General features: G+C 45.2%; 4 protein-coding genes across 5 annotated transcripts in view; 3 read left to right on the top strand and 1 right to left on the bottom strand.

Annotated features, from left to right (window-relative positions):
• The window catches only part of xrra1 (X-ray radiation resistance associated 1), a 61217-nt gene extending 59646 nt beyond the window's left edge, over positions 1–1571 (bottom strand). Inside the window, exon 1 of one of the 2 annotated variants that reach the window (XM_078222684.1) lies at positions 1137–1571. The gene's annotated coding sequence lies outside the window, so the exon portion shown is untranslated. The remainder of the gene's footprint in view (positions 1–1136) is intronic. The other variant, XM_078222686.1, reaches the window with a different exon arrangement.
• Positions 1–26955, top strand: part of LOC144499965 (interleukin-1 receptor type 2-like) — a 1647203-nt gene that overhangs the window by 1533244 nt on the left and 87004 nt on the right. The gene's annotated exons all lie outside the window — the stretch shown is intronic.
• Positions 1127–14663, top strand: spcs2 (signal peptidase complex subunit 2). The gene is made up of 5 exons (XM_078222700.1): positions 1127–1259; positions 9563–9646; positions 10277–10437; positions 11165–11299; positions 11789–14663. Exons 1-5 carry the CDS (start codon positions 1221–1223, stop codon positions 11973–11975), a joined length of 606 nt encoding a protein of 201 aa, XP_078078826.1. The 5' UTR covers positions 1127–1220; the 3' UTR covers positions 11976–14663.
• Positions 22580–26955, top strand: part of LOC144499921 (E3 ubiquitin ligase RNF121) — a 57541-nt gene continuing 53165 nt past the window's right edge. Inside the window, exon 1 of the mRNA XM_078222618.1 lies at positions 22580–22692. Within this exon, the coding sequence (XP_078078744.1) occupies positions 22618–22692 (75 nt within the window). The 5' untranslated portion in view covers positions 22580–22617. The remainder of the gene's footprint in view (positions 22693–26955) is intronic.

The following is a 26955-nucleotide window of genomic DNA, read 5'->3' as shown; positions in this document are numbered from 1 at the left end:
ACCCCCTCTCCAACTATATAATTAATTGCATTGCTATCCTTCTTCAGTTCTATAGAATGGTCATATGGACTTGAAACAGTGCGAGGGGTTTTACGGCCTCACTCGTCCCGAAACCGTAAAATCCCGCCCGAGGTCGATGGACCTTTCCACGATCTGCCCCCTTGCCCTCTCTGATTTCCATGGCAGGCGGGTCGGTAAAATTCCAGCCATTAACTATGTTTCTCTCTTCACCGTTGCTGCTAGACCTGCTGAGTTTATCTCTCAGCTTCTGTTTTTATTTCAGATTTCCAGCATTTGCAGTATTTTGCTTTTATTTGAATGTGGAGGGTGGTTGATGTGAGCAGCCTCTATCGGCAGCAAAAGCCTACTGCTGCACCTGCTATTCCCAGGCAGTCCCCCCATCCAAGCACTAATCGAGCCCGAGTCTAGTTGGCTTCCAAGATCAGGCGTTTCAGACTGCTGTGGCGTAGAGGCTTGCATCACCTGGGTTCCATACCACCCTAAGGCAGTCCATCTCTTTCTTCACTCCCACACAACAACAGCAGTAACTTGATAAAAGCAAAATGCTGGAATCTGAAACAAAAGCAGAAAGTGCTGGAAAACAGCAGCAACTTGCAGGTGGAGGTAGTGGTCTATGCTACATGGTGAGAACCCACTACTCCCCCAGCCCAGGTACACCTGCCCCTCCCCCACCTCCTTTACCTGTAGTGACCGAAAGGATACCTATAATTAAAGTTACAGTCCAGCCCTTGCTGATGGCTTTTGTTTTCTCCAGGACTGATTAACCCTCCTCGCTTTTTTGTGTGGTCGACTGAATCTTAACCCGAATGGTAAGTTTTTAACGCCATTCCTCCTCGCTGTCGGTGCGGGGTAACCATGGCAACCGGAACGCCAGCGGCCTGCCAGGGCGGGAGTCATCCTCAAATGACGAACTGCACACGCCCCGCCCCCTCCCGGCACATGACTACAGCTCCCACAATGCCTCGGGCGGCGGCCGGGCCGCGCTGCACGGCCACGGCACCGCAAAGGCTCCTGGGATTGTAGTTTTCTGGGCCTTCAACCCCCCGCCGCGTACGCGACCAATTCGTCAGGCGCAGGCGCCAACCGCCAGCACGCTGCGTGACGTCAGTACGCACCTGCCTGTGGCGTTGGCGGGGCAGCGCGGCCTGTGATTGGCTAGTTTCGCAGCGCGCTCGAGCAGGGCGGCCGGAGGAGACAAGATGGCGATGAAGGGCGGCAAGAATGGTTTTCTCGCCAAAGTGAGTCGAGTTGATGGGTCTCTTTCTTTACTGTATGTAGCATCTTAATGAAAGATTGCTATTTGATTCTTTTCTTGTGGGATGGTCTGTTGTAAAAGTCGAGTTTGGTGACGGTTGGCGGGGGAGCCTGTGCCTTTCCGGCCTGAGGGTAACTGTACAACCTCGGTAACCGCCTTTGCCTCTACCCGACTTTTCAGTGCTCCACCGGGCGGGATGAGGGGGGAAACCCCAACCCCCCGCCCCCCGGTCTGGTGTTGCAGGCTGACGCTTTTCCAGGACAGCTAATGGCTGACGTGTCCTTCCCCTCTCAGTGACGCAGCTTGGAGGCTGATCATTGACTGGAACCACAGAATGTTTACAGCACAGAAAGGGACCAGTTGGCCCATCTTGTCCGTGCTGGCTCACTGTCTTCTTGTCTTCTAATCATAGCATCCCTACAATACAGAAGAAGGCATTCAGCCCATCGAACCTGCATCAACAGTCCCACCCCAATCCTATCCCTGTAACCCCGTGTATTTACCCTATTAATTCCCCTGACATTATGGGGCAATTTTGCATGGTGTATCAACCAAAAGTGCACATCTTGGGACTGTGGGAGGAAACTGGAGCACCTGGAGGAAACCCACGCAGACATGGGGAGAATGTGCAAGTTCCACACACACAGTCACCCAAGGCTGGAATTGAACCTGGGTCCTTGAGTGCTGTGAGGCAGCAGTGCTGACAACTGTGCTACCATAAAAAGGGAAATAGCCCTGCAACTTCTAATTCCTGTAGAAAATCTCAATGGAATTGACCTCCAGACTCAGGCAGTGCCTTCCAAATCATAACGGCTCACAGTGTAAAAAGATTTTCTTTGTGTAGATATATCTTTTGCGATTCGCCATATTTTGAAGTCCTGAATCTTCCAGTGGGATAAGTTTCTGTCTCTTCTGCTTAGAGTTCTCGTGATTTTGCACACCTCTATCAAATCTCAAACTTCTCCAAGAACAGCCTCAACTTCTCCAATCTATCTGCATGACTGAAGTTCCTCAATCTTGGAACCATAAGACATAGGAGCAGAATTAGGCCACATGGCCTATCGAGTCTGCTCTGCCTTTCAATCATGGCTGATATTTTTCTCATCCCCATTCTCCTGCCTTTTCCCCATAACCCCTGATCCCCTTATTAATCGAGAACCTATCTATCTCTGTCTTAAAGACACTCAATGACCTGGCCTCCACAGCCTTCTGTGGTAAAGAGTTCCACAGATTCACCACTCTTTGGCTGAAGAAATTCCTCCTCATCTGTATTCTAAAGGATCGTCCCTTTAGCCTGAAGTTGTGCCTCTGGTTCTAGTTTTTCCTACTAGTGGAAACACCCTCTCCACGTCCATTCTATCCAGGCCTCACAGTATCTGTAAGTTTCAATAAGATCCCCTCATCCTTTTAAACTCCAACGCGTACAGACCCTGAGTCCTCAGCTGTTCCTCATACGACAAGCTCTTCATTCCAGGGATCATTCTTGTGAACCACCTCTGGACCCTTTCCAAGACCAGCACATCCTTAGATACGGGGTCCAAAACTGCTCTCAATACTCCAAATGGGATCTGACCAGAGCCTTATACAGCCTCAGAAGTACATCTGTGCTCTTGTATTCTAATCCTCTCGACATGAATGCTAAAATTGCATTTGCCTACCTAACTGCCGACTGAACCTGCATGTTAACCTTAAGAGAATCTTGAACAATGACTCCCAAGTCCTTTGGTGTTTCTGATTTTCTAAGCATTTCCCCATTTAGAGAATAGTCTCTGCCTCCATTCCTCCTTCCAAGTAAGGCGTTTGATAAGGTTCACCATGGTAGGCTTCTGCAGAAAATGCAGATGTATGGGATTGGGGGTGATCTAGGAAATTGGATCAGGAATTGGCTAGCGGATAGGAAACAGAGGGTGGTGGTTGATAGTAAATATTCATCATGGAGTGCGGTTACAAGTGGTGTACCTCAGGGATCTGTTTTGGGGCCACTGCTGTTTGTAATATTTATTAATGATCTGGATGAGGGTATAGTTGGGTGGATTAGCAAATTTGCTGATGACACCAAAGTCGGTGGTGTGGTAGACAGTGAGGAAGGCTGTCGTAGTTTGCAGGAAGACTTAGACAGGTTGCAAAGTTGGGCCGAGAGGTGGCGGATGGAGTTTAATGCGGAGAAGTGTGAGGTAATTCACTTTGGTAGGAATAACAGATGTGTTGAGTATAGGGCTAACGGGAGGACTTTGAATAGTGTGGAGGAGCAGAGGGATCTAGGTGTATGTGTGCATAGATCCCTGAAAGTTGGGAATCAAGTAGATAAGGTTGTTAAGAAGGCATATGGTGTCTTGGCGTTTATTGGTAGGGGGATTGAATTTAGGAGTCGTAGCGTTATGTTGCAACTGTACACAACTCTGGTGCGGCCGCACTTGGAGTACTGTGTGCAGTTCTGGTCCCCACATTACAGGAAGGATGTGGAGGCTTTGGAGAGGGTGCAGAGGAGGTTTATCAGGATGTTGCCTGGTATGGAGGGGAGATCCTATGAGGAGAGGCTGAGGGATTTGGGATTGTTTTCGCTGGAAAGGCGGCGGCTAAGAGGGGATCTTATTGAAACATATAAGATGATTAGAGGTTTAGATAGGGTGGATAGTGATAGCCTTTTTCCTCTGATGGAGAAATCCAGCACGAGGGGGCATGGCTTTAAATTGAGGGGGGGTAGTTATAGAACCGATGTCAGGGGTAGGTTCTTTACCCAGAGGGTGGTGAGGGATTGGAATGCCCTGCCAGCATCAGTAGTAAATGCGCCTAGTTTGGGGGCGTTTAAGAGATCCGTAGATAGGTTCATGGACGAAAAGAAATTGGTTTAGGTTGGAGGGTCACAGTTTGTTTTTTTTAACTGGTCGGTGCAACATCGTGGGCCGAAGGGCCTGTTCTGCGCTGTAATGTTCTATGTTCTAAAGTGCAAAACCTCACACTTTTCCACATTGTATTCCATCTGCCACTTCTTTGCTCACTCTCCTAACCTGTCCAAGTCCTTCTGCAGCCTGCTTCCTCAATACTACCTGTCCCTCTGCATATCTTTGTATCATCTGCAAACTTAGCAACAGTGTCTTCAGTTCCTTCCTCCAAATCGTTAATGTATATTGTGAAAAGTTGTGGTTCCAGCACTGACCCCTGAGGCACATCACTAGACACCGGCTGCCATCCTGAAAAGGGCTCCTTTATCCCCACTCTCTGCCTTCTGCCAATCAGGCAATCCCCTATCTGTGCCAGGATCTTACCCTTAACGACATGGGCTCTTAACTTATTTAACAGTCTCCTATGTGGCACCTTGTCAAACATCCCGGTTTAGCCAAGTTCCGCACATGTGAGGACGGCCTAAACCGGGATGTTGGGTTTATGTCACACTATCAGTAACCCCCACAGCTTGCCTCCTGGACTTGCAGAATCTCACTGTCTGGAGACAATACACATCTCTTTAACCTGTGCTCAATGCTCCCTCCACTCACATTGTCTGTATCTTTAAGACTTGGTTGGCTGTAGAGATTCGCATTCCAATCAGTATTCTGTGACTTGATTTTGTGTCTCTATGCCCTGTTTGAGAGCAGATTTCCACTCCATCTGACGAAGGAGCAGCGCTCCGAAAGCTAATGGCATTTGCTATCAAATAGACCTGTTGGACTTTAACCTGGCATTGTTAAAACTCTTACTGTGTTTACCCCAGTCCAACGCCGGCATCGCCACATCATGACCCTTCCTGCCTCCAGTGATTCCTGAAAGATCACCACCAATGCCTCCACAATTTCCTCAGCTATCTCTTTTAGAACCCTGGGGTGTAGTCCATCCAGGTGATTTATCCACCTTCAGACCTTTCAGTTTCCCCAGAACCTTCTCCGTGATGGGCACTACACTCACCTGTGTCCCCTGATTCTGGAGCTCTGGCATCCCACTGGTGTCTTCCACCATGAAGATTGATGCGAAGTAACTATTCAGTTCCTCTGCCAGATCTTTGTTTCCTATTATCACTTCTCCAGCCTCATTTTCCAGTGGTCCAATGGCTATTTTTGCCTCTCTTACCTTTTATATATTGAAAAAAACTTTTATGTTAGCTAGCTTACACACTCATTTCATCTTCTCCCCCCTTATTGCTTTTTTAATTTTCCTCTGCTCGCTTTTAAAGGCTTCCCAATCCTCTGGCTTCCCACTAATCCTCGCCACTTTGTATGCTTTTTCTTTTGCTTTTATGCTGTCCTTGACTTCCCTTGTTCAGCCATGGATGCCTCGTCCTCCCCTTAGCATGTTTCCTACTCCTTGGGATGAATTTTTGTTGTGCCTCTTGAATAACTCTCAAAAACACCTGCCATTGCTGTTCCACTGTCTTCGCTACTGGGCTTCCTTTCCAATAACTGGCCAGCTCCTCCCTCATGTCTTTGTAGTTACCTTTATTTAATTACAATACCGTTACATCTGATTCCAGCTTCTCCCACTCAAACTGCAGAGTAAATTCTATCATATTATGGTCACTGCTCCCTAAGGGTTCCTTCACAAGTTTCCTAAATCAAGTCTACCTCATTACACGTCACCAAATCCAGAATTGCCTGTTCCCTAGTAGGCTCTGTTACAAGCTGCTCCAAAAAACCATCTCTTAGACATTCCACAAATTCCTTTTCTTGGGATCTACTACCTACCTGATTTTCCCAGTCCACCTGCATAATGAAGTCCCCCATGATTATTGGGGGAACCATTCTCATTAATCTTTTCTGAAACCTCTTATTACCTAAAGTGTTTCCAGACTTAAACACAACACTTCATTGGGAGTCACACCAATGTTTGATAAGATTTGCCACTTACAAAAGTTAACGAGTACTGAGGTTTGACATCAGGTTTGATGCCTTCAGGACTCATGATTGATTCCAACTCTGGCTGATGAGAAACGCATCTTAAGCAATAGTACCTTTCTTCCCACTCCGGCAGTGGTTTATTTCAGCCTCTTGCTTCTCAGCCTGTAGGTTCTGATCCAACGCCAGAGACTTGAGCACATAAATCCAGACTGACTGGCACCAGAAGTAAGGGAGTGCTGCACTATTGGAGAGGCTGTCTTATGGATGAGATGTTATACTCGTACTCTGTCTGTTCTGTGAGGTGAATGTAACTGATCCTGCCGTTTGAAAAAAGGCAGAGTAGTCCTTCCTAGCAGGGATTGAAATAAAGGATGGCAGCAGGTGAGTTCACTTGAAATGTCACAAGTAGCCCCTTGGAAAATCACAGAGGGTGAAAAACTTAAACGTCACCAACGCACAATATTACCTATCATTATGGATCTTCTGTGGTACAAATGGGGCTGAACAATTGCAAGCTTCTTATTGGGAGCTGGAAAACAGTGCCTTCAGGTGATCTGGACCTTTTGTTAGGGCTTCTGAAACTGTGCACTAAATCTTAGAGGTAGGGTGAAAAAAAAACCTGGCAATTTGTGTGGTAAGATGACCCATAGTTTGTAAAAGCATCGTTTGTTGAAAGGGAAGCTTTTTATTGCATATACTGCAGGCTGGTCTCCCACACTCTAACCTCCATAAAGAGGTTGAGGTCATCCAAACTGCATGTGCCTTAATTTATACCTGTTCACCTGTCATTCACCCTATGCTTGCTGCCCTATGCTGGCTCCAGTCAAGCAGATTTTTAGTTTTAAAATTTACATTGTTATTTTTAAACACCTCAATGACCTCCTCCTATGTAACCTCCAGCCTTAGAATCTTTCAAGATCTTTGTGTTCCTCTAATTCTGGCATCTTGAGCATCCCCAATTTTAGTCACCCCACCGTTGGTAGCTGTGTCTTCAGATGCCTAGATCCCAAGCTTTGGAATTCCCTTCCTGCACTTCTCTCCCTCACTTCTTCTAAAACTCATCCCTTTGACCAACATTTTGAGCCTCTGCCTAAATCTCCTTATGTGGATTGTTGGCGTATTTTGTTTTATAATGTTCTTGTGAAGCACCTTGGATATTTCACCACATTAAATATATTTTTTATATATATAAATGTATAAACTGTTGTGGCAATCTAATTAGTTAACGTGCTGCGGCTTCTATCTGGCACAAATTTTCAGTAATGCGGGATAAAAATGGGAAATTGAAAATGTTGGAAAAGACCCGCCAGCTTTTGAAAAGGGAAGAGACATGTTTCAATTTAAGACCATCTGATTCGGGTTCTCTGAAACATTCGCCTGTCACCTCTTCTCAGATGCTGATTTAAATTTCTGTGTATTTCCATCATTTTCCAATTTCGATGATGTGATCCTTAACAGCCTTAATGCAGAGTTGCAAACTTGAGCCACTAATTCTATCTGCTCATTACTGATATTGTTTGGGTTGGCATGCTCCTATTATCACTCATATGCAGAATTTTGCTCAGTTATTTGTGGCTCTTGATGTAAACATTAAAACAGTAAAGATCTACAGACAATTCACTAAGCAAAAGAAACTAGTAAACACATTCAATTCTGAATATGAAGTGGGAGCATTTTCTTTTAGTTTGTAGGATGTGGGTGTTGCTGACTAGGCCAGCATTTAATGCCTATCTATAATTCTGCAGTCACATAGCCCACAGCGCCTCATGGTTGCCCATTCTTGAGTTGCTAGATCTGTTTGAAATCTATCTCATTTAGCTCGGTGGTGATTCCACACAACACAATGGAGGGTATCTTCAATGTGAAGACAGAGCTTTTGTCTCCAAAAGAACTAGTAGTAGTCAGTCTTACTAATGTTATAATGGTCAGATGCATCTGCGACAGGACATTGTTAAGGACAAAGTTAAGTATGTTTTTTCCTCACCTGCCAAAGACCCAGTCTAGCAGCCATGTTGTTTAGAGCTCATCAGTAGTGTTGCTACCGAACCATTTTTGTTGGACGTTGAAGTCCCCCATTCAGAGTACATTCTGTGCCCTTGTCAACCTCAATGCTTCCTCCAAGTGGTGTTTAACATGTCCTGATTCACCAGCTGAGATGGGGTGGTACATGTTAATCAGCAGGAGATTTCCATGTTTGACTTGATGCCATGAGACTTCATATGGGTCCAAAGTTGATGTTGATGATTCCCAAGGCAACTCCCTCCTGACTGTGTACCACTTTGCTGCCACCACTCGTCAGTCTGTCTTGCCGGTGGGACAGGGCATCTCCCAATTTTGGCACAAACTCAAGAAAGAGTTCGCAGGGTCAACAGGCCTGGGTGTGCTGTTGTCATTTCCAGTGTTTACTCTGTCCAGTTTCATTCCTTCAGGACTTCATAGCAGTTTCACACAATGGAGTGTCTAGGCCCTTTCAGAGGGCATTTAGGAGTCAACCACTGCGTCTGGAGTCACATGTAGGCCAGACTAGGTAAGGATGGCAGATTTCCTTCCCTAAAGGACATTGTGAACTTGATGGGTTTTTTCATGCATGTCATTAGGCTAGCTTTTAATGCCATATTTATTAATTGAATTTAATTCCACCAGCTGCTGTGAATGGATTTGAAAGTGCCCCTGGATTGTTAGCCTGGACCTCTGGATTATTAATCCAGTGACATTACCACTACACCACTGCCTCCCCACCATAAGACCATAAGACCATAAGACATAGGAGCGGAAGTAAGGCCATTCGGCCCATCGAGTCCACTCCACCATTCAATCATGGTTGATTTCAACTCCATTTACCCGCTCTCTCCCCATAGCCCTTAATTCCTCGAGAAATCAAGAATTTATCAATTTCTGTCTTGAAGACACTCAACGTCTCGGCCTCCACAGCCCTCTGTGGCAATGAATTCCACAGACCCACCACTCTCTGGCAAACTAAACAACCTCAGAGACAGTTTTTAAGGAGTATCTTAAAAGTCAGAATATGAGGTGGAGAGGTTTAGGGAGGGAATTTCAAAGCTTAGGGCCACGGTAGCTAAAGGCATTGAGGATTCCATGGAGAGGATTCAGAAGAGAAGGTCGCAGAGTTGGATGAGACATTAGAGACATTGGATTTTAGAGAGTGTTAAAAGGAGGTCGGATAATATGAGATTTTTAAACTGTAAAAAAGCAAAAACTTTTCCCACTGAGTTGGTAACTGGAGGGGTGGACCTTTTAAGATAAGGAAGTAGCTGAGAGGATTTTTGTTTGTGGAGTGAAGATATGAATTCCATCAGGAACAGTGGGACAGGGCTGAATGTATAATCTTCAGAAGGGAAGAGTGAGAAAGGATGTCAGGTGAATGGGACTAAATGGAGAGCTCTTTTACAGAGCCTGCACTGATCTGATAGGCTAAATGACGTTCTACATGTTTTCCTAGTGGAAGATCGATGACAAGCCGGTTAAGATTGACAAGTGGGATGGTGCAGCTGTAAAAAATGCCTTGGACGATGCCGCCAAAAAGGTAAGTTTAAGTTTAGTAGTGTTGCAAGTCGGCTTACATTAACACTGCAATGAGGTTACTGTGAAAATCCCCTAGTCACCACACTCTGGCACCTATTCGAGTACACTGTTTGGGAGAATTCAGCATGGCCAATGCACTTAAATCAGCACGTCTTTTGGACTGGTAAGCGGAAACCCATGCAGACACGGGGAGAACGTACAAGCTCTACACAGACAGCGACCAAGCTGGGAATTGAACCCGGGTTACTGGCGTTGTGAGGCAGCAGTGCTAACCACTGTGCTGTCGTTCCACACCAAGAGACTGGCCATGTGGCTTCCTTGCTACTTGTCTACAACTGGTTCTCGGGACAGTCTGCTAATCAGTAAGGCTGGCTTAAAACCAGTAAAGCAACCTGTTTTGCATGTACACCTCAATAGACCTAGGGCATTTGGATGGGCTTCTTTGATGAGCCACTTCGATACCTTTCTGATGGAAATTCATTGACCTGAAACTTTAACTCCCTTATTCTCTCTGCAGATGCTGCCAGACTTGCAGAATGCTTTCCCAACATTTTCTGTTTATATTTCTTTAATATCATTTATTTATGTATCATCTTTGCTCACCTTACTGTTTATTTTTCTTTCTCATTAGGTTCTTCTGGAGAAATACGGGTACGAGGAGAATTACGGGCTGATTGACGGACGGCTCCTCATCTGCACCATCTCCTGCGTCTTTGCAATAGTTGCCCTAATCTGGGACTATATGCATCCTTTTCCTGAGTCGAAGAGTGTTCTTGCAGGCTGTGTCCTGTCATATCCTTTTGTATAGCAGTAATCTGTTGCCTCATTGTGAAGCAGTGTGTTGTTAACCTGAAGCCCACCTACCCCTTTGGATAGATGTTAAAGATCCTTCAGCTACTATTTGAAGAATTGAAATAGACAAGTGTGAGATGATTCATGTTGGTGGAGGGGATGCGGACAGGGAATATAGTGAATGGTACAGTTCTAAATGTGGAGGGACAAAGGGGCCTGGAGTTTTAGAAGGGACTTGTTATCTGAAGACAAAAGAAATATGTTCAAGCCTCAAGTCTTTTTGAATTACCAGAAGCTTGTAATTTCTCATTGCGTTCTCCATGGGATTCTCCTTTTCTCCTGTGGTATAAATAGTTGTGAATGTTTGAAATTTGGCATTCTTGTTTGTTCTGATGAGTGCAAGACAAAAAGCTTCAACAATACCACTATTTTCAGCAATATTCATGTTGGGTATTACTAAGTGACAATTCAGGAGACTGAAAAGTGAGGGACATCTGCTATTAAACCTACCGATTGGCAATTGTCAGTGTTAACCACGCAGCCCAGCTTTACATAGACAACACGGCTGTGTGCTTTTTGGGGGGGGTTGGGGGGGAGGGGAGTAGTTGGTAGATCTTTCGGAACTTAAAGTATTTCCTCGGTGCGATTTCTTAGCAGGGGGTGGGGGAAGTTAAAGTAAGAGAGGAAGCATGTGTGCACTCTGTGGTTTTCTTTAACACATTTGCACCTATTTTGTTATGATGGGGATTCTCACATTTTATACCTCTTACAAAGAGAGAAGCATATTTTTAATTGCTATTCAGAAAGACCCAGCTGGATTGGATCCCGGAGACGTCTGGCAACTTTCATCATCTCTACGGAGGTACTGAACTGATTTTGTTTAATTGTAACCTCCCTCCAAAACTATATACTGTTTAATTAGTTCAGCTAGTAACTTGAGAACCACAACTCCAGGCTGTCAGAGGTGACCCAGACCGTGTACTGCTGAAATAAATGCCTTTTTGCATTTCACCAAGCCATGCCCCCCAATACCATCAAAATTGAAACCTTTGCACTATTTGAGCAGGACTGGATGGGGTTGACTTAATCTACCAGCCCTGATATTTGTCTCAACTCATTTCTTTGAGGGTGTGGAGTTTAATGAGGTAAGAAAACAAATCTGAACCTTTCAGGTGGCTAGGCTGCTGTGATTGGTCAGGCTACCAACATTTTAACTGGTGGCCACTAGCTTATTTGTGCAGAATGATAAGAGTGTATAAGCTTGTTTTGCCTATACAGCCACTGATTGATCGTGCGTTTCTGTCCCAGTAACCCTCAAAGCACTGACTGCCTTAATGATTCTGTGCTTCAGGTTCGATGACCAGTACACCTTGAAGATGGCTTTCATTGATGGACGAACCAACCAGGAGCGGGAGAGGGAGTTCACCAAGTCCCTCGAGTATTTCTTCGATGAGTCCGGTGTCCTGGTTATGGATCTGTTTGAGCCAGAAGTGTCCAAGCTGCATGATTCCTTGGGGAAGAAGAAAAAGATGAAATAAGAGTTTGTGCTTGCTTCTTTGCATTATGTTGTACTGCTGGGATCATGCTTGCAAAGAAAAAGGAAAAAAAAACTATTTTTGGTAATCTTGTTTTGATTGCACCCCCTTCAGCACTGGGTTCTCCAGGGAGGCTGCCTTGCATTTCCCAAATTAATTCAAGAGCAGAAACCTGCATCTATATAGTGTCTTTAGCTTTGCAGAAGAGTCAGATAGGCCTCTGAGGTTGCAATCCAGGAGAGGGCAGAGGCAATGGCAGTGGGGATTGAGGGCATTGATTTTGGCCTTTCTGGTTTAGTTGGAGAAAATTACTTCTTATTCCGACCTGAGTATTGAAAAAAAAAGTCAATTTTGAGGAGATGGTGGTGGTGAAATAGTTTGATGACAGCAGCGTTCAGTGGAATCTGATACGTTTTCAGATATCAGCAAAGGGCAGCATATAGATGGGGGGTTGGGAGGGAGCATGGATGTGTCCCTGGGGAATAGAGTTATTCATCACACGCTATCATGTAGAAATACAGTGCAGGCTTCCCACCACTGACACATACTGTTTATGCCTCAGGCCCGAAGCTTTGTAAACAACTGCTTATTCTTTATCTTAATTCCATTGCAGGGTGGGATTGGGTTATGTATACCAGACAGGGGTGCTACAGCAGAAGAAAATTAAGCAAGCTTGACTTTTCTGATCGCTACACAGTGATTGCACAGCAGAATGGATGTTAGCTGAGGAGTAGGATCAACCTCACCGGCGATATCCTGGTTACAGGCTGATGATGTCTACTTGTGTCAGATACCATGAAATAGTCAACCCTTTGGAGCTGTACCCACCTTCAGTGGGGAGAGAGAGAACATGATTTAAGGGATATCTTGCACTGGATTACTTGGGCATTCTCTGTCAGACTGGAGTGGATCTAGGTTTGTTTCCCAGGTAAGGTGCGAGTCTAATCCCACCAATCAGCATGAGCCCCAGATTGTAATGAGTTGGAGATTGGCTTCAGCAGTGGGTCTCCTCCGGACAGCTCCTTGACTCAAACTGGCCCATGCATTTGGACTAATTTGGTGAGCATGAGAGTGGGTGAAGTGTGTAGTGGCTCCTGAAATACACGACTGTTGGGTAAAGGTGAAATTGGGCTTCACTGCGTCAGAATCAATCAAACCAAAGCTATTGATAGGTGAGGGACAAATATTGACCCTGGCAGAAATTCCTTTGCTGTTTAAAATAATGCTTTTCCAATGGTGGTCCTGGAATCTTTTTACATTTACTGAGGACAAGCGTGGCCTTGGTTTAACATCCCATTTTAAAGATTTCATTTGTCAGTGGAGATCCATTAATTATGTCCTTCAGATGGGGCAGCTACAACTAGTACAGGTTCACACCTGAAGATTGTGCCCAGCAAAACCCCAGAAACCCCACAAAAGAAAATTGATCCCAAAAAAAGTAACTTCCGATCTACTCAACCAACCCTGTGTGCAAATCCTAAATTAGGCTAGTTACTACTTTTGGTGGGGGAAGGGATAGAAACTATAGAGCTGTATTTTTGCAACTTTAAGTTCCTCCTTCATCCAGAGTGCTTAATCTATTTGTCCTTGGGTTCCACCCAGCCAAATGGGAGAGCAAGAACATGTTTTTTTGATATCCACTGCCCTGCACACACAAGTACCAATCAGATGAACTTAGAACAAGGCAGTGGGTGAGCAGGTGACTGCCTCCATGTTGGGCAAACACCAAGATACTTTGTGAACTTGGAAATGTCTTATCGCAGACAAGGATAGTTGAAGTCCTTGGCTTAAGCTGCAGTTGTGTATGAAAGCTCTTCAAATGTGCACATGCCTGTAATGGAGCAAAAACTTGGCCTTCAATTGGTGAAAGATAATGAGTGGAAATGTGAGTATTTGAAGAGCAGTGATGTCCCTTCATGTATTTGAATAAATGTGACAGAAAACATGTATACAACACCTTCCATGACGAGCCATCTCAAAGTGCCTTACAGTTAGATACGCATTTTCTTTGAAGGGAAATATGGCAACCAATTTGACCACAGCAAGATGCCAGAAGCAGCAAGGCCAAATATTTTATACCATTGCTTAAGGGATAAATATTGGCTCAGCATCAAGGAGAATTCCCCAACCCATGCTGCCATGGGAGCATAGAAAGCTTTTGGCACAGAAAGAGGCCACTTGGCCCATCGTGTCTATGCCAGCCAAGAAACAAGTCAGCCAGCCTGAAACTTCCTAGCATTTGGCCTGTTGCCCTGCAGAATGAGGTGTGAATCCACACACCGTTTAAATGTATGGAGGGTTTCTGCCTTTAACTTTTCAAGCAGTGAGTTCCAGATCCCTACAATCATTCATCACCCTGCCAATCCTTCTACCAATCACTTTAAATCTATGCCCTCATTACATTCCTTTATGGCTCCTTTACATTCATCTGAAGGCAGACAGAACCTCCAATTAATGTCCTATCTGAAAAGTGCAGCACTACCTCAGTAAAACAGTGTGGCAAAGGTATAGTCATGTGGTGAAGTCTGGAGTGGGATTTGAATCCATGGCCACTTGCTGCCCCACCCCATTGCTCTTCTAAGATTAAGTATGCACGATAAACCTTGCAAATGTTACGGGAATTAGTGTTCTCACAAATTTAACTTTGTGAAGAGGCTTTGTCTCAAACTTTTAAATAAATTATAGTGAGTATTTTCTGTTAAAGCACAAATTTAAATTTACCACTTAAAGTGATGTGATGACTGATGCAAGTATCTTAATGTTGCTGAAAAAGAGACATGCTGTCAAAACTTCAGCTTGCATTTGTCAGGACAGCTGCTAGAATGCCAAATTTCAAAGGGTGCAATAGTTGATATTGTCTGTGAAAAGGGTGCTGGTGGTAAGTCAGCTCTGGTTGAGACATTGCTATGTAGTCCAATTGCAGAATCACATGTAATGTTGGATATTTATGATCTGAATTTTGCAAGCAGAGTTTGGTTGAGTACAGTCTTTTGGTAACAGCTGAAGGGATGTGTTTGATATGCATTGCCATTTGTTGGTATATGTAGCCTATGTACCTGGCAGTGTACCAGCACTAAATTCATATACCACATTATTCAGAATACCTTTTTGGTTTGGTGGCAGTGTCTTATTAGTGGAAAATACCACCAATGTTGCTATTGCTCAATTTTTAAATAGATATTTTAGCCTTCTAGAGTAACTTAAGGTAAAAGGGATACTTTTTACACTTGAAAGTAATGGTCTTTGTGAGAACGTACACTACATCAGTGATCTGATCAGGGTAACCAACATCCTGCAGGATAGCTTTGATACTCATTTTAGCATCAAGCTTGCAGGGTGAGCAAATGGTTCGAGGCCATATTTATAAGATTATGGAAGGCCAATGGAGCAAGGAGGGAAGGACCACATTCAACCAGCCCGTTCTTGCAAAACTTAACATAATGCCTAATAATCCATGATTGGACAGCACTTGCTGACCAATCCTGAGTGTCTTGATAAATTATACTAACTGACTTAGAACTGAGTTGAAAAATTTCTTCACCCAGCGGGTGCTGAATGTGTGGAATTCACTACCACAAAGTAATTGCCAAAAGGTTGTGATTTCAAGAAGAAATTAGATATAGCTGTTGGGACTAAAGGGATATTTGAGGCGGGGGGGGGGGGGGGGGGGGAGCAGGGAGATCAGGATATTGAATTTGATGATCAGCCATGATCAAAAGGAATGGTGGAGTAGGCTCGAAGGGCTGGGTGCCTACTCCTGCTTCTAGTTTGTGTTGCTATGTAATTTAAGATTATCTTTCGGGCTTGCAGTCTTGGTGCACTTGTATGTGCTAGAAGCTGTGTGTATTAATTTTACAAAGCTCTGTTCTTTGCAGACAGAGCATGTACACACACTGGGCTCATTTCGGCAGATTTATTCCCTAAGGATGCCTTAACCAATAAGGATCAACGTGTCTGGTTTGAATTTAAACAAAGCTTGGCAGTTAACTGTCAGTCATCGGTTAACTGTTGCATTCCCCATGGCAATGTTGGCGTTGGACTGGGGTAAACACAGTAAGAAGTCCAACATCAGGTTAAAGTCCAACAGGTTTATTTGGTAGCAAAAGCCACTAGCTTTCGGAACAGGCTGTTCCTTCATCAGGTGGGTGGGAGTTCTCAAATAAACCTGTTGGACTTTAATCTGGTGTTGTAAGACTTCTTACTATGCCTCCACCAATCAGAGTCTACTTGCCAACCAAGCAGCATCCTCTTATATAGCCTAAATTGGTCTCTTTAAATTTGCAAATTACGGTACCAAGTGCAAGATGAAAAGCTTCTTTTCAGCAATACTTTCTTATTGATAGATTCCAGCGTTTTCCCAAAAACTGATGCTAGGCTCAACGGCACGTAGTTCCCTGTTTTCTCTCTCCCTCTCAAAGTGGCCTAACGTTTGGCAACTTCCAGTCTAGTGGGATGATTCTTTACAACCACATTGGTCACATCCCTAATAAGAAGAAGACATTTTCTGCTTCATTTCCCATGTCAGTCGGCTGCAGGTGGTTGGGTTTGCCTCAACACGGTTGCTGTTCAATCTCAAAAAAGAAAGTAAAGGTGACACTGGTCACCACTGGCCATTGGAATGTCTGCACCCTCATAGACACATCATTGCCGACAGACCCAAGAGAACTGATCTTATTGATAGCTGAATGGGTATGACATCCTGTTCACAGCCCACAGTGAGCCTTGTCTACCTGAGGAGAGCCAGCTTCAGGAACTCAATCTTGGGTTACCATGGATTTTAAAAAATGGTGTGAAGCTGTCATGAACTTTGCTGTCATGAATATGTAACAAGTAATATTTGTGCCACACAAGTGCTGGGCAATGGCCATCTCCAACAACAGAGAATCAAACCATCTCACCTTGTCAAAGCCTGTCCACCAAGGCACAAATCAGTAGTGTGATGGAATACTCTCCATTTGCTTGGATGAGTACAGCTCCAACTGCACCCAAGAAGTTCGTCACCATCCAGAAGAAAGGAGCCCACTTGATTGGTAGCCTTTCCATCACTTTCAATACTCATTCCCTCCACCATCAATGCACAGTGGCAACTGTGTCACATCCATAAGATGAACTGCAACAATTGACCAAGGCTCCTTTACCAGCACGTTCCAGACACAACTTCTACCACCTAGAGTAGAAGGACAAGGGCAGCAGGTTCATGGAAACACTTGTCACCTCCAAGCCACACGCCATCCTGACTTGGAAATATATGGCCAGGGCCCATCGTGTTTGCAGTCTCTGGTGCCTTCAGCCACTTCCTGATAGCACTTGGAGTGAATTTGAATTTGTTGAAGACCGGCATCTGTGATGCGGGGGGCTTCAGAAGGAGACTGCGATGGATCATCTACTGGACATTTGTGGCTAAAGATGTTGCCAGCTTTATCTTTTGCACTGATGTGCTGGGCCTCCCCATCATTGAGGACAGGGCCAGTGAGAGAAATCATGGGCCCTGGTGCTTGTTTCTGCATGCTGCATTCCCCAAACATTTACCCCTCCCCCTCCAATTAGAATCATACAGTGTAGAAGGACGCCATTTGGCTCATCAAGTCTGCACCGACCACAATCCCATCCAGCCTCTATCCCCATAACCCCATGCGCCTACCTTAGCTAATCCCCTGACACCAAGGGACAATTGAGCATATTCAATCCACCTAACCTGCACATCTTTGGACAGTGGGAGGAAACCCACACAGACATGGGGAGAACGTGCAAACTCCACACAGACAGTGACCCAAGCCAGGAATCAAACCCGGGTCCCAGGTGCTTTGAGGTAGCGGTGCTTGCCACTGTGCTGCCCCCCTCAATTAACCTTCCGCGTGATACTTTTCTGCTTTCAAGATTGATCAAGCAATTCACCAATCACAAAGATATTAGTAACGTGATAGCACCCCTTGTTCGCATCTGCTTACAAATATTGTTCATTCTATTAGCAGCATTGGTCATTAATATTAAGAGTAGCAAGTATACAATGTTGTTTTGTGTGTGACCTATTGGTAAAAGTTTTACTTTAACAGCATCATGCAATATTGTTAAGCTGACAGGGAAATCATCCTATTAATTATGTATAACACAGTGCAGACAATATTTTTTTTGCTGATTGCTTCTTTAACCTTTTTTTGTACGTTGCACAATATGAACACAGTGACAGTGAATTCCTATTTGGGAGAAGATTCAATACCTCCTACCCAGGTTAATTACATCAGGATCTTTTCCATTCTGTAGAAGAATTAGAAGACTCTCTCCAGCCTGCATACATTATACATTATATCATTCAATATGATTATTTCATAAAAGGGGTGTATTTATTTTCAGTAAGGGTGGCACAGTGGTTAGCACTGCTGCCTATCTTCTGGCTTTGATTCCCGACTTGGGTCACTGTGTGGAGTTTGCACGTTCTCCCCATGTCTGCGTGGGTTCTCCAGTTTCCTCCCATAGTCCGAAAGACGTGCTGGTTAGGTGTGTTGGCCATGCTAAATTCTCCCTCAGATAATCCCCTAATCGCCACACTCCCAAACAGGCGCCGGAGTGTGGCGATTAGGGGATTATCACAGTAACCTCATTGCAGTGTTAATGTAAGCCTACTTGTGACATTAATAAAAATAAAATAAACTTAATCTCAGGATAGAAAGCTCAGATTACTTCTGAACAACAAAGTGAAATGGTCGAACAGCATGGGTCTTCGCTGACAGAAGTATTGGAGTCCTCATGTATCTCTATGGGATACAACATTTAAGGGGCCAGGTGACAAAGACTGAGTGGTTCACAGTTAAATAAAACTTCCACTCCCACTCCTCCAAAAGCCCCCAACGTACCCCCACCCATCCAAACCCCCTTCCTACCCCCACCCCTCTAACACCCATTTTAACCCACCCCTCCAAACCCTCATTTTACCCCTACCCCTCCAAACCCCTCCCCATCTTACCCCAGGGATTTTCCAGTCGCACCCAAGTGGACCACCTGCGATGGGTTCCCTGGTGCTGGGGAGCGGTGAGCCATGCAAAAGCCTGTAGACAGTGACCAGAAGATCCCACCAGTGGCCAATGGTGAGCCCCCTCTTCCGAGGGGGAAGGGGGAAATCCTTGCCTTGGTTTCACACCCCTCTGTGGTGTCGCCCCTCCCTATTTCTACAATCTCCTCTAGACCCACACCTCTTCAAAACAGCTGTAATTCTGTTGTATTCATGGAGTTATACAGTGCAGAAAGAGGCCATTCTACCCATTATGTCTGCACCAACTCTGACAGAATATGTTACCCAGGCTCACCCCACCCCCAAATTTACCATGGTCAATCCCCCTAACCTGCACATCTTTGGAATGTGGGAGGAAACCATACACCCGGAGGAAACTACGCAGACACGGGGAGAACGTGCAAACTCCACACAGTCATCCGAGGCCAGAATTGAACCCAGGCCTCTTGCGCTGTGAGGCAGCAGTGCCAACCACTGTGCCACATCCCTGGTTTGAATTGCTCCACCACTGGCGGTCATGTCTTTAGTTGACTGAGCCCTAAATTCTGAAATTTTCTTCCTTGATCTCTCCATGTCATCCCCTCTTTCCTCCTTTAACATAAAAGACATCCTCTTTCACCTCTCCAAATATATCCTTATTTGACTCAATGTCACATTTCCCGTGAAGTGCATTGGGCCATTTTATTATGTTAGAGATAACAGTCGATGCAGGCTTGATGGGCCGAATGGTTTCTTCTGCACTGTAGAGATTCTATGAAAGATGATATTAATACAATTAGCTGGCCTTATTTCCAAGTAGTTCTCTGAGGTGACCAATTGTTAACACAATTTCCAGTAGAGGGCAGCCATTCTACATAGAGATCTGGCTTGGTTGCAAACCAAACTCACTCGCTGAGGCTGCTACAGCCTTACAACCCAATGAGAACTCTGGCTCTCCCAGACTTTGGTGCTCCCCTTATCACCCCAATGGAGCATGTCCCTTCAACGGGGGAGATGGTGGTGTAGCGGTAATGTCACTGGACTCTTATTCCATCATCCTGGTATCAAAGAAAAGCCAGGCAGCATGCCTTAATGACTATCGTTTGGTGGCTCTGACATCCATCATTCTGAAGTGCTTCGAAAGGTCAGTAATGGGACAAATCAATTCTGGCCTCCCAGATTGCCTGGATCCACTACAGTTCGCCTATCGCTGCAACATGTCCACAGCAGACGCCATCTCCCCGGCCCTGCACTCAACCCTGGAACACCTAAATAACAAAGACACCTATGTCAGATTACTATTTATAGATTACAGTTCAGCCTTCAATGCCATCATCCCTACAAAACTCATCTCCAAACTTAATGGCTCGGGACTTGGCTCCTCCTTCTGTGAGTGGATCCTACAGACCACAATCAGTAAGGATAGGTAACAACACCTCCTCCATGATCATCCTCAACACCAGTGCCCCACAAGGCTGTGTCTTCAGCCCCTTACTATATTCCTTATACACCTATGACTGTGTGGCCAAATTCCCCTCCAATTCGATTTTCAAGTTTGCTGATGACACCACTGTAGTGGGTCGGATCTCAAACAATGACGAGACAGAGTACAGGAATGAGATAGAGAATCTGGTGAACTGGTGCGGCAACAATAATCTCTCAACGTCAAAAATGAAGGGGATTGTCATTGACTTCAGGAAGCGTAGTGGAGGACATGGCCCTGTCTGCATCAATGGGGACGAAATAGAAATGGTCGAGAGCTTCAAGTTTTTAGGTGTTCAGATCACCAACAACCTGCTCTGGTCCCTCCATGCTGATGCTATAGTTAAGAAAGCTCACCAACACCTTTCTCAGGGGACTAAGGAAATTTGGCATGGCTGCTGTGACTCTCATCACCTTTTACAAATGCATCATAGAAAGCATTCTTTCTGGCTGTATCACAGCTTTTTTGATTTGATTTATTATTGACATGTATTAACATACAGTGAGCAGTATTGTCTCTTGCACGCTATACAGACAAAGCATACCGTTCATAGAGAAGGGAATGAGAGAGTGTAGAATGTAGAGAAAGATCGACTTAATGTAAGGTACGTCCATTCAAAAGTCTGATTGCAGCAGGGGAGAAGATGTTCTTGAGTCGGTTGGTACGTGACCTCAGGCTTTTGTATCTTTTTCCCGATGCAAGAAGGTGGAAGAGAGAATGTCGGGGGGGGGGGGTGGGGTACAACCAGAAAGAATGCTTTCTATGCTTGGTATAGCTCCTGCTCTGCCCAAGATCGCAAGAAACTACAAAGGGTTCTGAACGAAGCCCAGTCCATCACGCAAACCAGCCTCCCACACATTGACACTGTCTACACTTCCCGCTGCCTCGGAAAAGAAACCAGCATAATTAAGGACCCCATGCACCCAGACATATTCCCTTCCACCTTCTTCCGTCGGGAAAAAAAATACCAAAGTCTGAGGACGTGTACCAACCGGCTCAAAACAGCTTCTTCCCTGCTGCCGTCAGACTTTTGAATGGACCTACCTCGCATTAAGTTGATCTTTCTCTGCACCCTAGCTATGACTGCAGCACTACTTTCTGCAGTCTCTCTTTTCCTTCTCTCTGAATGGTATGCTTTGTCTGTATAGCAAGCAAGAAACAATACTTTTCACTATATGCCAATACATATGACAATAATAAATCAAATCAAATCAAAATCCAGAAGCCAGGGCTAACCGGGAACACTGGTTCAAATTCCATCACGGCAGCTAAATATACCCAATTATCTGAAATTGAAGAGCCTGGCTCAGTAATGGTGACTGTGAAGCCATTGTCAATGGATCTGTCGTCCATTCCTGGTTCTGACCCCTGATTGACTCTTAACGAGATTAACTGCCTTATCTCCATAACCCTCGATTCCCTTCCTGATTAAAAATCTGTCTGTCTCAGCCTTGAACATACTTAATGATCCAGCCTCTACAGCTCTTTGCGGTAAAGAATTCCACAGATTTACTACCCTCAGAGAAGAAAAACAGTAAGAATGGGGAAATAAGAGCACTGTGCAAACTGTTTTTTTTCTTCTAGGTGTTCAAGGTTACAGGGAGAAGGTGGGAGAGTGGAACTAATTGCTCATTCAGAGAGCTGGCACAGACATCATGGGTTGAATGGCCTCCTCCTGGGCTGCAGCAATTATGTGAAGTAGGTTTGCCAACTGTACTTTGAAGTATTCACACAAGTTTCAATCCATGACCTACTTGTTTCCACCCCTCAACAAAACAGTGTTGTCCCCTTTATTCAATATTTTTGTGACTAATAAATTAATGTGTTCATCGGTTAGATACAGCAGTTGAGTGCATGAAATTGGAAAAAAAACGAATGTTTTATTCCCCGCTAATTCCATTTCGCTGAGTTTTGCTGCCAGCACAGTAATATCCAAAAGATAGAAGCTTCAATTCCGGGAGCACTCCAGGTCACTTAGGGTTGGCAAACCCAGGGCTGTCACTAAGTGGGCGGGACCGACATTGAGTGGGCGGGGCTATCGCCGAGTGGGCGGGGTGCTGGGTGAAGTGAACACGTACTCACCCTGCCCTGTGCCCGAACTCGCGAGTATCACGGGCGCTGATTTGGTAGGTCCGCGGAGCCAATGGGAGGCGGCGTTCTTGGTTACCAGGCTCAAGATGGCGGCGGTGCTGGAGCTGCACAGGCCCGGGTCGCACGGAGACCGGCACCGGCTGGAGGACGAGGATGAGCCGGTAAGGAAAGGCCCTCCGGGGGAGAGGCTGAGACCGGCCCTGTTCCCCCCCCGAACCCCCATCAGGGACATTTCACTGCCCCCCCCCTGCGAGAGGCAGTGTCCTCTCCCATTGACAGGAATTCACAGTCACCGGGCCGGGGAATGTCACTGAACCAGGCACCCAGAGCCTCAGGCCCTGGCGCCGCTTCTTCAGGTCCCACCACAGCAGCTCTTACGATTCAAGTTCAATCCATAAAACCTGGCGTTGAAAGCTAGTCCCGGGTGGACCTGGAAAGGGATGTTTCCTCTCCTGGGTGGGTCCAGGACTAGATAGAGAGGGGAGGGGCACTGATTAAAACTTAGGGGTCGCCCTTTTTGGGACTGAGATGAGGAGAAATTCAGAAATCACCTATCTGCCTCAAGCAGACCCTCATCTTGGGTCTAGTATGTCTCTCTTGTAGGGACCATGTATTGTATTCAGTCTGATTTTTAAATTAGTTTTTGGGGCAAGCAAGGAGTTAGAATGAGAGTTCCCCCCTGTCCACTGTGTGCATTGGCTCTCCAACTCCGAAAACAAAATCATTTTGTTTAAAAATGAGAAGTTCTTTGAGTTGTGTGACTCTGCTTCAAGGTGGGGTTGTTGAATATTTGTAAGGGGGCGGTACATTGATTCTTGGGCAAGGAAATGAAGGGTTATTGGGGGTAACAGGGATCGTGGAACTCACCACAAACAGATCAGCTATGATCTTATTGAATGTTGAAGGCTTGAGGGGTAGAATGGCCCATTTAACCTATTTTGTATGTTCATAACTTTTAAACATAGCACAGTGGTTAGCACTGCTGCTTTACAGCTCAAGGGATCTGGGTTCGATTCCTGGCTCGGGTCACTGTCTGTGTGGAGTTTGCACATTCTCCTCATGTCTGCGTGAGTTTCCTATGGGTGCTCCGGTTTCCTCCCACAGTCCAAAGATGTGCGGGTTAGGTTAATTGGCCATGCTAAAATTGCCCTTTAGTGTCCTGAGATGTGTAGGTCAGAGGAATTAGCGGGTAAAAATAAGTAGGGAATGGGGGTAGGGCCTGGGTGGGATTGTGGTTAGTGCAGACTTGATGGACCGAATGGCCTCTTCCTGCACTGTAGGGTTTCATTGATTCTATGATAACTGTGACTGTGAAGCTATTGGATTGCTGTGAGAGCCCACTTGATTCTCTATTGCCCTTCAGGGAAGAAAATCCTTACCTGGTCTGCTCTACACGTGACACTGAATTACTCTTAACTATTTTCTGACATGTTCATTTCAACGGCATTTTTGGGATTCTTTCTTTGCCAGTGATGCACACCAATGAATGAATAAAGGGAAAAAAACTGTGGGACAGTATTACCTGCAGTATTTGCAAGGCTATGGGTAAAAGACAGCAGAATGGGACTGGGCGAGTTGCTTTGAGGACCAGCGTGAAATTGGTGTTCCAAATGACCTCTGTCTGCACTCTAAGCATTCTATGATTCTAAAATACTCAAAGTTCTAAAATGTTCCCTCCTTTCCTTCACTGATGGAGAGGGGTGGCACAGTGCACAATGGTTAGCACTGCTGCCTCACTGTGCCAGGGACCCGGGTTCAATTCCCAGCTTGGGTCACTGTCTGTGTGGAGTTTGCACGTTCTCCCTGTGTCTGTGTGGGTTTCCTCCGGGCGCTCGGGTTTCCTCCCACAGTCTGAAAGATGTGTTGGTTAGATGTATTGGCTATGCTAAATTCTCCCTCAGTGTAGCTGAACAGGTGCCAGAGTGTGGTGACTAGGGGATTGTCACAGTAACTTCATTGCAGTGCATGTAAGCCCGTTATAATGTAACCAATTATAACATTGGAATCTGGTATAATGTAACCAATGGTAACATGGTGTGAGGGTCAGCTGACCCGCTGGGAATAGAAAGTAGATGGGGGTTGTGGGGAGCTTGTTTTGCCCAGGGCGTGGCCCGAGTGTTGGTGTAATGAAGTTTATTAAACTTTTTTCTTTGATTTACTTTGTGAAATTAGTTTTATTGGTGGTAACTGAAGTATCCTTGCTGCCAGATGAATAAGCCTACTTGTGACACAAACTTTTAAGAAAAAGCTTGTAGATAGTGCACAGTGCTGCTTCTGAGCATCGGTGTGGAGGGAGTGGATGTGGTGCCAATCAAGCAGATTGATTTGTCCTGGATGATGTGAAGCTTCTTGAATGTCATTGGAGCCGCACCTAACCAGGCAAGTGGAGAGTGTACTATCACGGTCCTGACTTGTCCCTTGTAGATGGTGGACAGATTTTGGGAATCAGGAGGTGAGTTAGTCGCTGCAGTATTCCTAGCCTCTGATCTGCTCTTGTAACCACTGTGTTAATGTGGCGAGTTCAATTGAGTTTCTATAAAATGGTAACCCCAAGGATGTTGACAGTTTTAAAAAAAAACAAGGATGTTGACGGTGGGGATTCAGTGATGGTCACACCATTGAATGTCAAGGGGCGATGGTTGTTGCCTGGCATTTGTGTGGTGTGAATGTTACTTGTCAGCCAAAACCTGGTTTTGTCCAGATCTTGTTGCATTTGAACATGGACTGCTTCAGTATCTGAGGAGTTGTAAATAGTGTTGAACATTGTGCAATCATCGGCGAACATCCCCACTTTTGGCCTCATGACAAAGGGAAGGTAATTGTTGATGGTTGGGCCTCGGATACTATCCTGAGGAACTCCTGCAGTGATGTCCTGGAGTTGAGATGACTGAACCCCTAAAACCACAACCATCTTTGTGCCAACCAGTGGATATCAATTGATTCCAGTTTTACTAGGGCTCCTTGTTGTTACACTTAGTCAAATGTGGCCTTAAAATCAAGGCCTCTGGAATTCAGCTCTTTTGTCCATGTTTGAACCAAGGTTGTAATGAGGTCAGGAGCTGAATGACCCTGGTGGAACCCAAATGGGGCATCAGTGAGCAGATTATTGCTGAGCATGCGCTGCTTGATAGCGCTGTTGATGACCCCTTCCATCATTTTACTGATGATTGAGAGTAGATTTATTGGGCAATAATTGGCCAGGTTGGATTTGTCCTGTTTTTTGTGGACAGGACATAGCTGGACAATTTTCCACATTGCTGGGTAGATGCCAGCTGTCCTGGAAGAGCTTGGGCTCTTTTGATAGGTTGAATAGCTGCCTCCTTTACTGTAAGGCTCTATAAAAGCCCGCTGGGCACCGCAGGGGTTGGGGTGCATTATTGACCCCAATAATCACATTTTAATTTGATGTTTTTAAGTTTCCTTTGTACTTTGATTTCTGTTCGGGCTGTTCCCCCTCCTTTTTGGGGAGCTGCCCCTTTTACTTTGTCCTGATTTAATCTGAGTTTGTTTACTTGTTTTGGTTTGACCTAAAAAGAGGGCAAATGCTGTGCTTGTTCTGTTCTGCGATTGGTAAAAAGTCAGGGGGCGTATTTGGGAGTGCTTGGTGTTGACTATCAAGTTTGCACCGAAACTCAAGAAGAGCATCCCATCCAGGCCCATCCCTGTAACCCCGCACATTTACCATGACTAATCCACCTGTTGGACTGTGGGAGGAAACCCACACAGACACAAGCAGAACGTGCAAACTCCACAGTCACCTAAGGCTGAAATTAAACCCCAGTGCTAACCACTGTGCCTAAACAGAATTGCACATTAGCATCACTTAAGTCCTGAGCAGGCGTGTGCCTGTATTTACTGACTTGCTCAGTGGGTAATTACCATTAACTCTGAACTCAGTATACATTAATTTGGCTCTTTTAGTATTTTCAAGAGAACAGACTGGCCATGTTTGTAGTTTAGATTCCTAAAAACATTGACAAACAGGGTGTGTAATGTTCTCCTTGTGCTACTTAAGATATCTATCTCAGTAATTCTTGCTGGACATAAATTTATCCTCCTCCTGTTAACTACTGAGTTCAGTTGCTGAGATTGCCTTAGTGACAGAAATTGTCAAAATTGGTACTTGTGTTACAGGACTAGTAATTCAGAGGCCTGGATAATGATTTGGAGTCATGAGTTCAAATCCCACCATGACAGCTGGAGGAATTTAAATTCAGTTCATAAATTAATGAAAACTAGTCTCAGTAATAGTGACCATGAAACTATCAGGTAGTCAAAAAATCCGTCTGGTCCTTCGAGAAGGAAGTCTGCCATCCTTACCTGGTCTAGCTGGCATGTGATTCCACACCCACAACAATGTTTTTGAAGTTCTGTGGAACAAAGGGACCTTGACGTGTTTGTCGGCAGATCTCTGAAAGCATGTT

Source organism: Mustelus asterias, chromosome 10 (genome assembly GCF_964213995.1).
Source record: "Mustelus asterias chromosome 10, sMusAst1.hap1.1, whole genome shotgun sequence".
In the NCBI taxonomy this organism is placed as follows: Eukaryota; Metazoa; Chordata; class Chondrichthyes; order Carcharhiniformes; family Triakidae; genus Mustelus; species Mustelus asterias.
This window is presented reverse-complemented; position numbering and strand designations above follow the sequence as displayed.

Bases quoted from the DNA above. Each gene is read 5' to 3' on its own strand.
- spcs2 (XM_078222700.1), top strand. From the start codon at position 1,221: ATGGCGATGAAGGGCGGCAAGAATGGTTTTCTCGCCAAA. The intron at 1,260-9,562 runs GTGAGTCGAGTT...ATGTTTTCCTAG, and splicing joins AGAATGGTTTTCTCGCCAAA to TGGAAGATCGATGACAAGCC. The intron at 10,438-11,164 runs ATATCCTTTTGT...ACACATTTGCAC, and splicing joins CTTGCAGGCTGTGTCCTGTC to CTATTTTGTTATGATGGGGA.